General features: G+C 31.4%; 1 protein-coding gene and 1 long non-coding RNA gene across 2 annotated transcripts; both read right to left on the reverse strand.

The window, feature by feature from the left end:
• LOC146929153 (protein BPS1, chloroplastic-like) lies at window positions 1-1476 on the reverse strand. The gene has a single exon (XM_085701212.1). It carries the CDS (start codon window positions 1111-1113, stop codon window positions 166-168), a length of 948 nt encoding a protein of 315 aa, XP_085557338.1. The 5' UTR covers window positions 1114-1476; the 3' UTR covers window positions 1-165.
• An 11625-nt stretch (window positions 1477-13101) lies between these two features.
• LOC146929154 (uncharacterized) lies at window positions 13102-14408 on the reverse strand. Its single transcript, XR_015008240.1, has 5 exons — window positions 14361-14408; window positions 14098-14262; window positions 13960-14012; window positions 13320-13400; window positions 13102-13214 (listed from the first exon to the last, which is right to left on the reverse strand). It is a non-coding gene; the product is annotated as an uncharacterized LOC146929154 (long non-coding RNA).
• Between the last annotated feature and the right edge of the window lie 384 nt (window positions 14409-14792).

The following is a 14792-nucleotide window of genomic DNA, read 5'->3' on the forward strand; positions in this document are numbered from 1 at the left end:
TTGTTCAAAGAAATCATTTGTATTTGATATTTACATGACTTTACAATAATCCCCATAAAAAAATTACTTTACAATAATCCTAAAATTTCAAAAACATCAAAAAATAAAATAACATTGCAACCTATAACCTATTAATCTTCACATGGAAAATCAAGTAACAAATTTCTAGCATTGTTTCCTTAGTTGATCAATCAACTCAGTTCTTAGGGCCATTACCTTAGAAAAAAGATCATCTACCTCTGCTTTTACACCATCAAATACCTCCACAAACTTGTTCACCTTTATCTCCAATTCCTTAGCTGCATCATTTTTCACTTCATCAGAAGCAATAAGAAGATAATCAACAGCATCATTCACCTCCTTTATCTCCTTCAAGATCAATTTTTTCTCATCTAACCCTTCACTGATTTTAGAATCAAGTGTGAAAATTGAAGAACCATCAAACCCATTTACCATTTTCTTAACCTCAATATATGGCTTAACATCACTACACAAACCAGACAATAAGATTCCACAAACCCAGAAACCAATTATCTTCATTTCATTCACAGCTTCATTAACAATCAATTCCTTACCTTTTAAAAACCTTACTTTATGACTTTTTTCACACAACTCTTCGCCAAATTTTGTTTTCAAACAACTTGGTTGAATTGCTTTGAGATGATGATGACTTGCAGCTAAAGATTGTGAATTCTCAAATACTAATGCCAAGTTATGAATCAGAGAAAGCTTAGCTTTTTCAAGATGAGAAAGAGAAGAAGAAATTGAATTGAAAAGCTCTAACAAACACAAACTGTAGTTGAGATACTCTTCAATGGAATCAACCTCCCATTTACTCATTGGATAATCTATCTCCAAAGTAAACTTTGTAAAAGCCTTGTTTATCAAGGGTAAAATTCCAAGACATTTTTGAATCCAAAATAAGGATAGGATTTCCGATCCTGGTTTCGAATCTGATGCTATTTCGTTAATCAGGTTCGAAACTTCGGCTCGGAAAGCCTTCAAGGATGCTGATGACTCATGAGATTCATGGTGATGATGGTTGTGGTGGTGGTTGTGATTCTCCAGATTGTTGTAGAGTTTTAGAAATTTGTGTCCTAAGACTATTACCATGGATAATAACAATACAAAGAAGTTGTATAAAAATTTGTGGTGGGTGTGTGTTATCAACTAGAATTCAAAGACAAAAACGTTTGAAAGTTTAGTTAATATATATAGAAAATGATAACTTCAAAGTTTAGGGTCATGGGGCACTAGTTAAGAAAACCATAAAGAGAAAGTTTTAAATTAAAAAAAGACACTTTATTGACTTTTAAGGGATTGACAACGCAATTTCCAATGCAATATATATACTATATTTGGTTCTTAACTAGTGTCCCGGGGGCACTAGTTAATATTACCCCAAAGTTTACGTGACTTTATCTTTAAACCAGCAAAGATGAGTGTAATCCACTTGCTCCTGTCTTATTACAAGTTTCTTTTACTCGTTTTAAATACTACAACACTTGTTAAAAAAATAATTGGTTGAGTTGATAATATGTAAAGAATAAAATACTCATTAGAGTAGTTGAAAATAGTAGTAGTACTCAAATACTTAGGTGAAATTAACATGTGAGTGTGACATAAGCGGTAAATACTTAGATCCCTGAGATTTAATTTACACTTCGATTTGACCGATATATTTTATACAACGTATGTTAAAAGATGTCAATTCTTTAAATGAATCTGATATAATTACGACGCATAAACATTCTAAACGCGACACATAGCGATAGTACACTTGTGTTTGTGTTTTTTTTTTTTTGAGAGGATTGTGTTTGTGTTGGAAACCACATAAAATACCCGGTTTTTAATTTGTCGGCGGTCAAATGTGATCATGAATCATATGATACTTTTTCTAGAATAAAATTTTCATTAGTATGATCAACTTGTTGTTGTGTAGTATTCGACTACAAGTATGTTAACAAGTTGAATTCCTCCTTATCTTCATGGAGTAATATTAAATGTTTACGTATGTGACAATCCAACTCATATAGTGTTGGTTTTGCGTGTAAAGTTGCTTAAATCAAAGTTTGCAAAAGGTTGCATAAAATAAACTTTTGTGATTATCATAATTTGAGACTAACCACGCACAATTTGCAATTGGGTCAACTTGGACCGGCTGGCTTTCATGAACAAGCTACAATGGAAGTGTGCAAGACACGTTTGTTGGTCACACGTAGGTAAGGAAACAGGGTGGATTCTACCTCTCCCACCTCCGAGTAAGGCCGGTGCTAAATTTTTAGGTTAATAAATAAAATTGTGCTATTTTAATTATTTAAATGTCATTTTTTTCTTACATTTCTTATTGCTAAAGATCTATTCATAAATGGGTTTGTCTATCATGTGCAATATTGCGCATGTTAAGGATACTGAAAGAAGCAATTTTTTTATTGAAAACCACATTGTTTATTAAAAAAATTATATATTTAATCTAAAATACACAAGTTCCAATATAAACTTACTACTTTAAACTTCTTAACATTTTGCGCATGTTGGAAAAACCCTTCATAAATAAGGTTTTATAAAAAGAATATTTTTAATAGAATTAATCAAAGCGAGTTAAAAGAAATATATGTATATACTACCAACTACCAATGCTTTGTTTGCGAGTTTAGAAGAGAAAGAAGGGGAGAGTTTTGAAAAAAAAATAGAATGAGTAAGTGGAAGAAATAAATGACATTTAGTGAGGAGGGCTTTGTGGGTTAATTTTTCTTCATAGTAAAAAATCATCCTTATTTGGGGAACTAAAAATCGTATTCGATAAGGGTTTTAGAGGGTTTATATGAATTCGTCAAATTTAATATGTGTTTTTAAATTAATTTTTATTTGAAAAAACCCAAGTCCCACATCGGATAGATAAGACTCTTGATAAGAGTTTATCTAGATGAGGCAATCCTCACCTTATAAACCAGTTTTGTAAGGATAAGTTAGACCCCAAATTTCAACATGGTATCAGAGCTTGTCAAATTCTCAAGGGACACCTACCAATTCACACACCAAGCCCAAAGAGTGTTGGACGTGAGGGGGTGTATTGGAAAAAACCCAAGTCCCACATCAGATAGATAAGACTCTTGATAAGAGTTTATATAGAGAAGGCAATCTTGACCTTATAAGCCGGTTTTGTAAGGATGAGTTAGACCCTAAACTTCAACAATTTTAATATTAAAAATATATGAATCATAAGCTTTGATTTATCATTCTATAAAAAAACACTCTTTCAAAAAAATGTGAAAGATTTTTCAAATTTTCTCTATATTTCTCACCCCTCAAAGCTCTCACTTCCTCTTCAAACTCCCAAACAAAGCCTAAAAACAACTCCAACGGACGTGATTTCAAGTGAGTCTGCCAGCATGTCATCACCCATTTAACCTTTTTTTACCAAAGTTTGTCATTAAAAATCTCTGACATGTAATAATCGTTCCTTTCTAAAGTGACGGTCCCCAACAATAAAAGTATTTTATATATATCAAACCTATAAAATGTAAGTGTAAATAGATTTGTGTGACCCAAAATGAGGTTTTTATGATTACAAGCAAAAACTTGGTGAGTTATTCTAAGATGATATGGTTAAGTAGGACCAACAAAATAACCTTTGATGGAGATCATCATTAAAGTTGTTCTAAGTAACATAATAATTTTGATGGCATTAGAAAAAATGGTGCCCGAGACGGCTGCTCCTCCCGCCCATGTTTAGGGTCACCTTTATCTCTGAGTCACCGCAAAAATACGCACATGTTTTTCATTGGGGTTAAAATTTTGATCTTCATCTCTAAAGGAGATCGGCTGTTCCCCATCTTGTTCCTACCTCCGTAATAGTTAAACAATATAGGAGGATGTTAGTGTACACCCACTTAAAAATATAAGGAAGAAAATTAGCATGCTACACCCATTTGTTTATTTACTAGAAATCAATTCTATCTATTTAAAATATGTTTCAAATCATGGGTAACTTTGTAAATTTTATTTCGTTTATTTTTAAAACAAAGTACGAAAATACATTTTTTTGACAAAAAAATATGAAAAAAAAAACACGTTTCTTTTAATTTTTGTAAATTTCATCCTTTATTTGTTTAGCTACTAACACTGAACATTAATCTTAAAAAAAAAAAAAATTAATCTTCAACTCCAGATTAGAAGTTGCCAAAACAAGTTAAGATCCTTAAAAAAAATCAAACATAAGGAACCGTTAGTGATGACTAACTAAAGGTTTAGTGAGCATATACAATTCATATTTCATTTCAGTTGCACTAATCATCTTCTGTGAGTAAGTGTCACGTATAGGACATCTATCATTTTAAAAAAATCAATTGACATTTGATGCTTTGAGTAAGTTTTTAAACAAATATATATGAGATTAAATGAAAAATTTGGTAAGTATAGAACAACATTAAGGTAAAAATCCTGATTAAAAACAATAGTGCCAACAAGGGAAGCTGTAACTAAAGAACCATTTGGTAATTTGATATGTATTGGTGGAATCCTCTTCATACACTTATTTTATTTTTTATGTTTTTTTGGAGAAACATACATGATCTGTGGCACCACTATCAAGGATAAAAGTTTCACATTATGAGCAGGTAATGTGGATGAACCTTGGAGAAGAGCTAGTAAAGTTTTGTGTTGATTTGGTGTAAAAGATAAGTTGCTTGTATCTAATTCATGATTATCTTCTTCATAAGTAACAAATTGAGAATCATCTTCATTGGCATAGTGCATACTCTCGGACCTCTCCTCTACCATATAAATTTATTCCACCTCTATCTCCTCTCCCATGAGAAGATGAACCTTTATCATAAGCTGGAGAATATTGAGTAGCAACTAGGGAATGAAATAAGCCAGGCCTCCAACATGGGGCTTAGAGCCTGGCCTATTTAAGGCATGACTCGGCCTAATCTTTCCATTAAAAGATTGAGAAATGCTAACAAGTACTACCTCTCTGCTTCGAAGTTTAAAGTGGATTTTTTTTTTTTTTAGAAATTGCGCATTCAAGACATTGAAACAACAAAAAGCAACTTTTTCTATCTAAAATTTATCAATTATTTCTATTTTTAAATTCTTACCAAATGTTCTTAGGACACTTGTTAGCATAACCATAAAAGATTTAGGCTTAGGCTTTTGAAAAAGCCTACTCCCTCCGGTCTCAAATGTAAGAAAATTTTCACTTTTTTGGTTCATTCAATAAATGATGTATGTAGTCTTTATTATAGACCACATACATCATTTATTGAATGAATCTAAAAAGTAAAAATTTTCTTACATTTGAGACCGGAGGGAGTATTTACTTAAATAGGCCATATTTGAGCATACAAATAAGCCTACCAAGCCTAATAGGTTGGGGTGTGTGTGTGTGTGTATATATAATTAATTAATTAATTAATACTAAGATTTTCAATACCTCTATTAATTAATATTTTCAATAACGATGAAACTATACGTTGTCATAATCATAATAATACATTAGTATTTATTATATGAAAAGAAAATACTTTAAATATTAGTAAATTTTAGAAGATAATTGAATTGTTTTGTGTAGCAAACGACGGTAAAAGCGACAAGTCAGTAGGTCCTCGAGAAGAGAATTTGGTGCCCAATGCTGCTAAGGCTCAGCCTCCTCAGCTTCCTCCTCGTGGTGTGGCTCCTCAAACTGTTGAGGATGCTTGTAGTGCTATTGTGGCTGCTCGTAGCGCTCCTGAGCAGCGTGGTAGTAATGATCCTCCTCACAGTGCTAGGTGGGGTCCACTATCTAGGACACACCTGTCTGAGATGTCTCCTCCATGCCACTCCTACATCACATCCCCTTTTAGGAGGGTTCGTAACCTGTGTCTGTCTGCGTGCATTGGAGGTCATCGTCTCTTTGCCAAGTCTCTGCTTATTTAGTCTCTCATGCATATCGAAACAACATAAAACAATGAAAAAATAATCAACAATTCATTGAGACATATACTTTATGGGTATTTTGTGTTATTTCAATCTCTAAACTACTACATTGCACTCAAACTTATTCGAATCAACATTCACAGTCCAATTTCTAAGTATTTGATCATTAATTATAAAAAAAATCTTGCAATTTTATCAACCCTAAAAAACTAACATTTCACAAATTTTAACAAGAAAAATATAACATTTAAAACAATAAGACCAATCCAAAAGGATAATGAATACTTACGTGTTGTTGAGCTTGAAATTAAACTTGATTTGCTTGAGTTTGATGAAATTCGTGTTTGGAGGGAGAAAATTCGTTTTTTTTTTTGTTTTTGACAAGGAAGTATGGCAGAACTACTGTTGTTGTTTTCGAATAAACCAGAACTTAGTGGCAGCTAACTGACGCTGGGAGAATTTAGCGACCGATATTTAACTGCTGCTTGGAGCGTGCGGCAATTAACTATCACTGGGGGTAATACAATATTTTTGGGGTGTGAATCACCAATTCTTAAATGAGAAGAGCAATTTTCAAAGGTTTTTTTTTTCCTTTTTTTAAAATGTTGGGCCAAGATAAGGATTTTGATTTGGACCCACAAATACGATTTGCTATATAAGCTCTACCTATAACCTTAGCATTGCTATATACACCCCTTGTAAAAAATATTGGGCCCTACAGATATAAGTCCTAAGTCGTCGCACCCCATCCCATCCCGAGGGCCGACCCTGATCATTGTAAAGGGACCGAGTCCATTTTGTATTATTGTAAAGGGGGTTGATTATTCATAGGACTCTTTTCAATAATTCAACTTGCTTATAAAAAAAATAATGATTATTCATAGAGACTAAAAATAGTGATGAAAAACTTTTAAGAGGACTAAAACAAAAAGTTCGTATATTTATAGGGATCAAAAACATATTTAACCCAAAAATAATTAAAATTTTCCAATACGAAATTGACCCTACGGTCTTTAAATTAACAAGTGATTCTCGTACTAGTAAATTGCTTAAACTTGAGCTCTACTTAGCTTTAGTCCTTGTCTAGTTCCTACTTCCTACCTACCATTTGCTTCTTTTCTTAGAGGAGAACCCGTGATTCATGCTCAATATAGTCAACATTCCACTCTATCTTCTAGTGTGCTATGGACAAACACGTATAACTCTATCAATGAACATAATTAAAGTGCCTGATCCCGATTTAGATATAGAACGGCTGATCATGTTTTGAGAAGGGCAACCCTTTCAAAAAGTTGATTTTAGAATTTGTAAAGCAAGCTATTTAGTTTAGAGGTTAAAGTAATTAATTTTAATATATGAAGAAAAAAAAATCAACCTCTAATGTTACATGTAAAACTAATTGTTTATATTTTTAACATTTTCATTTACCTTTATAACAAAATTAAGCATGTATTTGGTATTGTGGTGAGTGTGTCACACACGGTGATTCTAGTACATCCATTGTGATGCTAAACATAAATTGAGTTTGAAAAATAAAAATGTCTCTAGAAAAATTAATTTTGAAAAATGGTCAACTCTTGTGATAGATAAAACGATTCTCTAGAATGTAAAATTAGTTTTAATATATATTTGACTTTTTTTTTTTTTTGAAAATTCCATTGTGCATTCAAACATGATATTTAACATCGAATATTGTTCAACTTAATTTTACGTGAACATACACAAATCAAAGTCAATTGTCATTTAACTGGAGGATGAATAGTTTATTTGGTTAAGTTAATAGATTAAATGAGTTTGAATTCTGATAAAGCAGACAATACTAACATAACAGTTATCATAGTAACATTTGTTATTCAATACGTTTTTTACATTTATCCCATTTTTAAGCAAATTAATATGAACCAAACACATGTTAAGATTCCTAGATCAATAATGCATAATACTTGCAGTGACGATGTTATGAGAATGTACGCATTCAACACGTTGACAAATCAAAATATTCCAAATTTCAAACTTGATATTTTAAATTTTGAAAAAAAATAAAATCTACATGTTTTGAGAAGTGTTAGATTTTAATCCAATCCAACGGTAACCAATGCACTGATGATGACGAGAATGCATGGATATCTCAAAAGTAGAGTCCATTTTCATCATGTTTACCATGAGAAAATCTTGGTTGGACACAAACCCAAATAAAAATATTTGGGCACACATACAAAACCAAGAAAAAATTAAAGAAAAATAAAATTATAATATATCAATTGATGTGACTAAATACTTTTTATTTAATTTTATTAGTTTTATGTGAATATGTGTCTAAAATTGAAGTGTTGGGTATGTGCCCAACCAAAACTTTCTTGTTTACCATCAACTATTTATCCCAAAAAAAAATGTTTACAATAAACTAGGTAGCATTAATAAATAAATATAGGTAGGTATGCTATTTTCGAGGAATATTTCTTAGGGAAATGTTAACTAGTGCCCCGGGGCATTAGTTAAGGACTTTAAATGGTAGTAACATTTTGTGAAAACTTGTGTAATAAAATGCATTAGAAATTGGAAACTTTGACATTTTTATAGAATACTTACTTTATTTGGAATGAGAGTGTCCCGGAGGCACTCGTTAAAAAGACTCCGGAGGCACTCGTTAAAAAGCAGTAGCGAAAGGAACCTTCCAAAGTATCCATTGTCCCCCATCCCATGTGCCAATTGATAAAGATTACTTTGCTCCTTTTGAATATTCCATAAACATGTTTCATTTTCCTCTTAAATCTCAAGCACATGCTAGACTATTAATATACAATATACTCATAAATCTAACTTTATAGTAGTACAGTAACTTTTTCCTGAAGCAATTATGCAACCATGTATTAACATATGCCACATAATTATTAAAAGAAATTGGCATGATTTCTCATGCTATTGTTTTTTATATAGATAAAATTACAAAGTCATCATAAACTCACACACTAAATAGAAGTCTCGGGTTTGAACTTCTGTCATAACGTTTGGCTTAACAATTTTGGTATTTTTGTCAGATGAGTTAGAACTTATGTGACTATTTCTCATCATATTTAACTCTCATAATAATACTAGTTTTGCAATAATATTATTATTTCAGACAGTTTGATAAGATTCTAGAAATGAAAAAGAAGAATAATAATTAAGAAAATATCCAAATAGAAGCAAACACAAGATTGCTAGTACTGTTTTGTAAGAATTCAATTAGAACTAAGCAGTACCAATTATGGGAGCAAGTTAAAGTTCAAACAACGAAAATAAGAGAGCTATTATTGCTTCTTTTCGTCTAAAGTATTAAGCATTTTCCGAATAAAAACAATGTACAACAGCTAGTAGTTGTATCTTTATGATGAAGCATTTTTTGTTGGATGCTAGGCAAAGAAAGAAACACCAAATCGATGTATTTATTTTTTCCAGCAGTGCAAAATTACAAATTTAAAAAACGGTTATGCTAACCGATGCCCTTAGGGCAATGGTTAAGGAAACCCAAAAAAGAAAGTTTTAAATTGAAAATACCACTTTTTAAAATTTTGAAGAGTTGAATGCACAAGTTCCGATGCAAGATTAAAATATTTGTTTCCTTAACCATTACCCTGAGGACATCGGTTAGCATTATCCTTTAAAAAATGGTGATTGTTTTTTGTAGGGGTAAAAAAGAAGTTAATCTTTGTAACAAAAAAGTAAAAGAAGTGGGCCTATCATTATGATTAACAAAAAAAAGTTAATTTTGGTGTTGACTTTTTTGTATTGATCGAAACCCTAATGGGGTTCATTTCACATGTGCAGAAGCAATTGCGAATCTTCCCTTTCCCTCCTCACTCTTTGTTGTGTACGTAATTTCAACAATATTTTCAGCAAAAAGTGCTAAAATAGCAGTCTTTGTGAAATGAACACAATGATTATCCTAGTCTTGAATTTAATAAATTAAATGATTCTGAAGTTGAAAAGATATAGTAACTGCAAAGCGCAAAAAGTCTTTTCTCGAGAGCTTAGTTCAGTTGGTATGGACAATGCATAATATATGCAAGGTTTGAGGTTCGAATCCGGCCACCACCAAAAAAAAACCGCAAAAAGTCTCCCATATATATTTTAGTAAGTTTCTTACCGTTATTAATGGTGGATTCTAGGGTGAGGGTCCAATTAAATCCCTCACCGGTGTACCACTCATCTTGACCATTAGATCCAACGCATCCAGCTATTTTACTATGCACAACACTACATTCAATCTTTCTTCTCTCTTTGTTTTCTGTCTCAAAGCCTCACCCAAATGCACCACTATCCAGTGAACTACCACCAACCACTATCCATGACACTGCCACCAAAAAAGTCCGTCGGAGAATTGCATTTACAACATTACACACCCTAAAGATTTCATAGGAAAATTCAAAGTTATAATAGGGTTGATTTTTTTTTCAACAAAATAATGATAAGGATGTTTTAAAAAAATTGCAACTGTACTTTTTCCATCATGTCCCTGTCATTGATTTTACTCGCAAGGTGCTTAAATGGTAAAATAAAATTTAGGGCTCTTCTAAATCTTGGCGTGAGAACAGATTTCATTGTTTTAATTTGTTGAAACAATTGTGACTTAAACAATGCTTTGAGGTCAACATGGTTGTAGTTAAAAAGGTTCAATTTTGTATATACATGACCAGAACAATGAACTAAAGCAGTGGAAGGAAGTTATTCATAAGTAATTTCTTGGCTGATGGTTCTCAAAACCCTTTTTTTTCTTCCCACAAATTATCCACAGAAGAATCAATCTGAAACACCCATTTAATGATTTTTTTAACAGTCTAGTTTGGTTTTCTAAGAATGTTTCTGGTGAACATTTGAAGCATTCATGGATATTGTCCAGGCTGTGGAGAGCGAGCGAGAGTGCTAAAAAAATAGAAAAAAGAAGCTAATCATGTGTGGCAACAGTTAATCAGATAGTATGTGCTTATTTGATCTAAGGGTCAAGATGAGTGGTACACTGGTGAGGGACTTAATTGGACCCTCACCCTAGAATCCACCGTTATTAATATTATAAATAATAGTTTGTGTGAGTTTACCTCAATTGGTAGGAGCAGTGCATAATATATAAATTATAAATAAGTGGACGTTCATTGGTGACCATATTATATTATCATCATGTAATTTTTTTTTTTTGGAAAGGATAATGTCATTTCTATAAATAGAGTTCATATTTATCAAAAATAAAAAATAAATAAATAGAGCTTATATGTAACATAAATGTACATTTATGAATATATAATATTTTCTCTATTCCTCTATTCCCCTTCTCTCAATTCTTGTTCCTATTTTTTGTTCTATTTAGAGAGTTTCATAATACGTTATTAGCATCATGCTCTAAACAACTAAGGATATATGCAATCCTTCTTTGATCTATTATTTTGTATTCATGATTAAAGGTATACTGTTGAAATTTCATTTTGTATTCATGATTAAAGGTATACTGTTGAAATTTCATCGATTGAAACCATAGCCTTATAGATAGATTTGTGCGCATTGTTTTCTCTTTTTTTTGGTCAAGTAGTCTAGTGGCTAGAATTCACCTTTTTCAAAGTGAATAAGTGGGGTGTCAGGGGTTCGAACCCCGACCCTTGCATGTACCTTTTGGTCAATGCATATCTCTACCAACTGAGCTATGCTCATGGGACTTGCGCATTGTTTTCTAATAGTGTTTTTGTTTATTTCATATGAATATTCATGCATAGATGAAGGATTGCATAAGGACTGATATTATATTATATAGTTTCTAAAAAACTTAAAAAAAAAAAAGGAAAACTCAATTTTATTCTCTATGAATTCAAGAAGAATTCAAAAGTAATACATCCTTTAATTCTCTATGAATTCCAAAAGAATTCAAAAGCCACAATTTTATTCTTTATGAGTTTCGGAAGAATTCAAAAGTCTTAATTTTATTGTTTAAATATGTTGTATAGTTCCTGAAAATCTTAAAAAACTCAATTTTTATCCTCCATAAATTCCTGAAGAATTAAATAGTGATGCATCCATAAAGAAATACACAAAGAATTGATTTGATTGTGTATAGTTCTTCAAGAAATTAAAAACTCTATTTTTATTCTCTGTGAATTATTGAAGAATTCAATAGTGATGCATCACTGAAAGATTGCACAAGTAATTAATTAGATTTGTTATACATGAAGAACTTAAATATTAAATATTTATGTTCTATGAATGTTGAAGATTTCAATATTCATCCATCTTTGAAGCAGTGCCCAAATGATTGTTTTTATAGTATAAAGATATGTTATAAGAGGAGGGATTGTAATAAAACTTAATACTTTTATTCTAATTTGACTCTAAAAATGACTAAAAATCCTATATAATTTTTTGTCATCACATCGCCCCACTTTAATCTTTGCTCGTCGCCAAGCAAACATGCTTGCAATATAAGAATTTAAGAAAGGTAACACACATCCTTAAATGAACATAGACTCTGTCTTTGCATTGATTCATTTGAATTCTAAAGTCTGATGTCTTCAGATGTTGATGCTCCAAATTCTGGTTGACTTTATTCTGATCCAAAAGTTGACTTCTCGTTGACCTTTCTTCATATCTTCTACAAGGTCTTTAGCTTCTTTTATGCTTCAGATGCTCTCGTATATGTTCAGAACTTAGCAAATTTTAATTTATGGTCTTGCACACTTGAACACATATTAGCATATCCAATTGTTTTACAATACTTTGCTATCATCAAAACTTTAGAGGCATTGTACAAAATCCACTTTGTTTCAACATACTTAAGTGGAGGCAGTCATCACCTTACAATTTGATTTTATGAAGTTGAGTTACACTTAACTCAAATTTCTAAAATGATATCAGAATCTATTTAACATTTATGGATCATCTACTACCAGATCACCATATCATCATACCACTTGAGTCATATTTTAAATGTTCAGTCTTAAGCGTGAGAAGAGTGTGACAGAAGTTCCACACGATGGATAAAATGTGGGTGTTGTGGTCATGTTCATGTTTTTATAAGTGAGAGTTAATCGTGACCTTGCAAGTTAGTTTTGTAAAATTGTGTTATATGATCCAAATTTCTAAGATATTATTGTATAAAGTAAATATTAACATTTTGGCACATTATATAAAGATTAAGTTTCATTGAATATAAAAGAAACCTACTTTAGATATGGCAGAGTCATGATCTTAAGAAGAGAAGGATTCTTTGCTGCATACTCTTTCCACTCTTCCATATCAATCTTCCCATCTCCTTTTGAGTCAACCTCCTTCATTGTCTAAAAAAGATCAGGCCAAGAAAGAAGTATAAGAGAAAAGAATGAAAATGAGGAAACTATAGAAATTGAAGGAGGATAAATGTATGGTTTCATATGGTTAAGAACCTTTTCCATAATGGATTCAACAATATCGTCTGAAACTGTAACTTCTGATTCAATCAAAGTAGCCAAGACCATCTCCTTCAACTTCAGTATGCCATTATGTACAAAAAAGGTTCATAAGACACTCAAAAAGTTAGAATAAAATGCATAAATTTAACCGTAGTCTATAACTACTAAAGTTACATGAGAAGGAGCATTCACACAAAAAACTACTACTTTCTCTGTCCTTAAATATAAGACCATTTAGAGATTTTGATGTCACTTTTTATAGGAGCGTTTTCAAATTTTCAACTGCATTATTTATTTCTTTACTAACATATCCATAATTATGTCAATCTTTATCTGAAACATATAATAAATACTATGATGAAGACATAAATTGATTCTATGCAGGTTTGGTTTTGGGGACAGCATTGGCAGAATCACGGCGATTTTAACTAAAACTACACTTCAAAATTTCACCAAAATCAACGTGAGTTTGCCAAATTCAGCGTGAATCCAAACCCGCACTCTATCTCCTAAAGGGTAAATTAACACAGATTGTCAACAAATTTAATTCTACTGCCATGTGATTTTGCCAAAGCTGCATTACTCAATCCTAAAGGGAAAATGATGAACAATAGAAAGGTTAAAGGATACTCACCTCGCTATGCTCAATGTATCCAGTCTTCCAAAGGTCAAACAGTTTAAATGCAACTGTAAGAACAAAAAATATGGCACTATCAAGCTCTCATAGAAATGACTGAAAGTTTAACTTTCTGTTACACAATTAATTCCATACATTCAATTTTCTTCTCTTCAGATGTCTTTGTCGGCTTGCACTATAGTTATTAGTACCCGCGTCATTTGAGTATTAGCAAGTGCAAGTTCTGCATTTTGCTTCCGAAGTTTCTGAAAATTGCTTCGATACTTCAGAAGCTCTGCTTTATATGATTCTATTACCACACTATAAACAGAAGAAACCAAAGTAAACAAAAAATATTCCTACATTGATTGCAGATAAAAAGGCATAAAATTAGACACAAAATGAACATAAAAAGTTACTTTCTTATGAGCAGCTCCAACAACAGAAACAGAATCACCCTTCAAAATAGAGAGTGGACTGATTGCGAACAAAATATAAACAACAAAATATGTTACTGTCTAATTCGTTGAGCTTTGTAATTGATATATAAAGTAGTTATATTAACATTTTGAAAACTTATGAGTATTTTTAAAATATCAATTTGCTTTGTAATTGATATATAAAGTAGTTATATTAACATTTTGAAAACTTATGAGTATTTTTAAAATATCAATATTAATGTAGTATTTTTATAATATAATTATTTATTTAATATGTGAAAATCTATTAAAATATTTGCATCGTGTATGTTGTAGATTTTATGTGCGTATGTCAACGGGTAAAACTTTTTATGTCCCCATATATTTTTTTTATATATTTGTCTCATATTATATATATATATATATATATAT

This window comes from Medicago sativa, chromosome 4 (assembly GCF_051527215.1).
Source record: "Medicago sativa cultivar Bolivia chromosome 4, Bolivia_mono, whole genome shotgun sequence".
Lineage (NCBI taxonomy): Eukaryota > Viridiplantae > Streptophyta > Magnoliopsida > Fabales > Fabaceae > Medicago > Medicago sativa.

Excerpts from the sequence above, each read along its gene's own strand:
- LOC146929153 (XM_085701212.1), bottom strand. The coding sequence starts at position 1,113 with ATGGTAATAGTCTTAGGACACAAATTTCTAAAACTCTACAACAATCTG.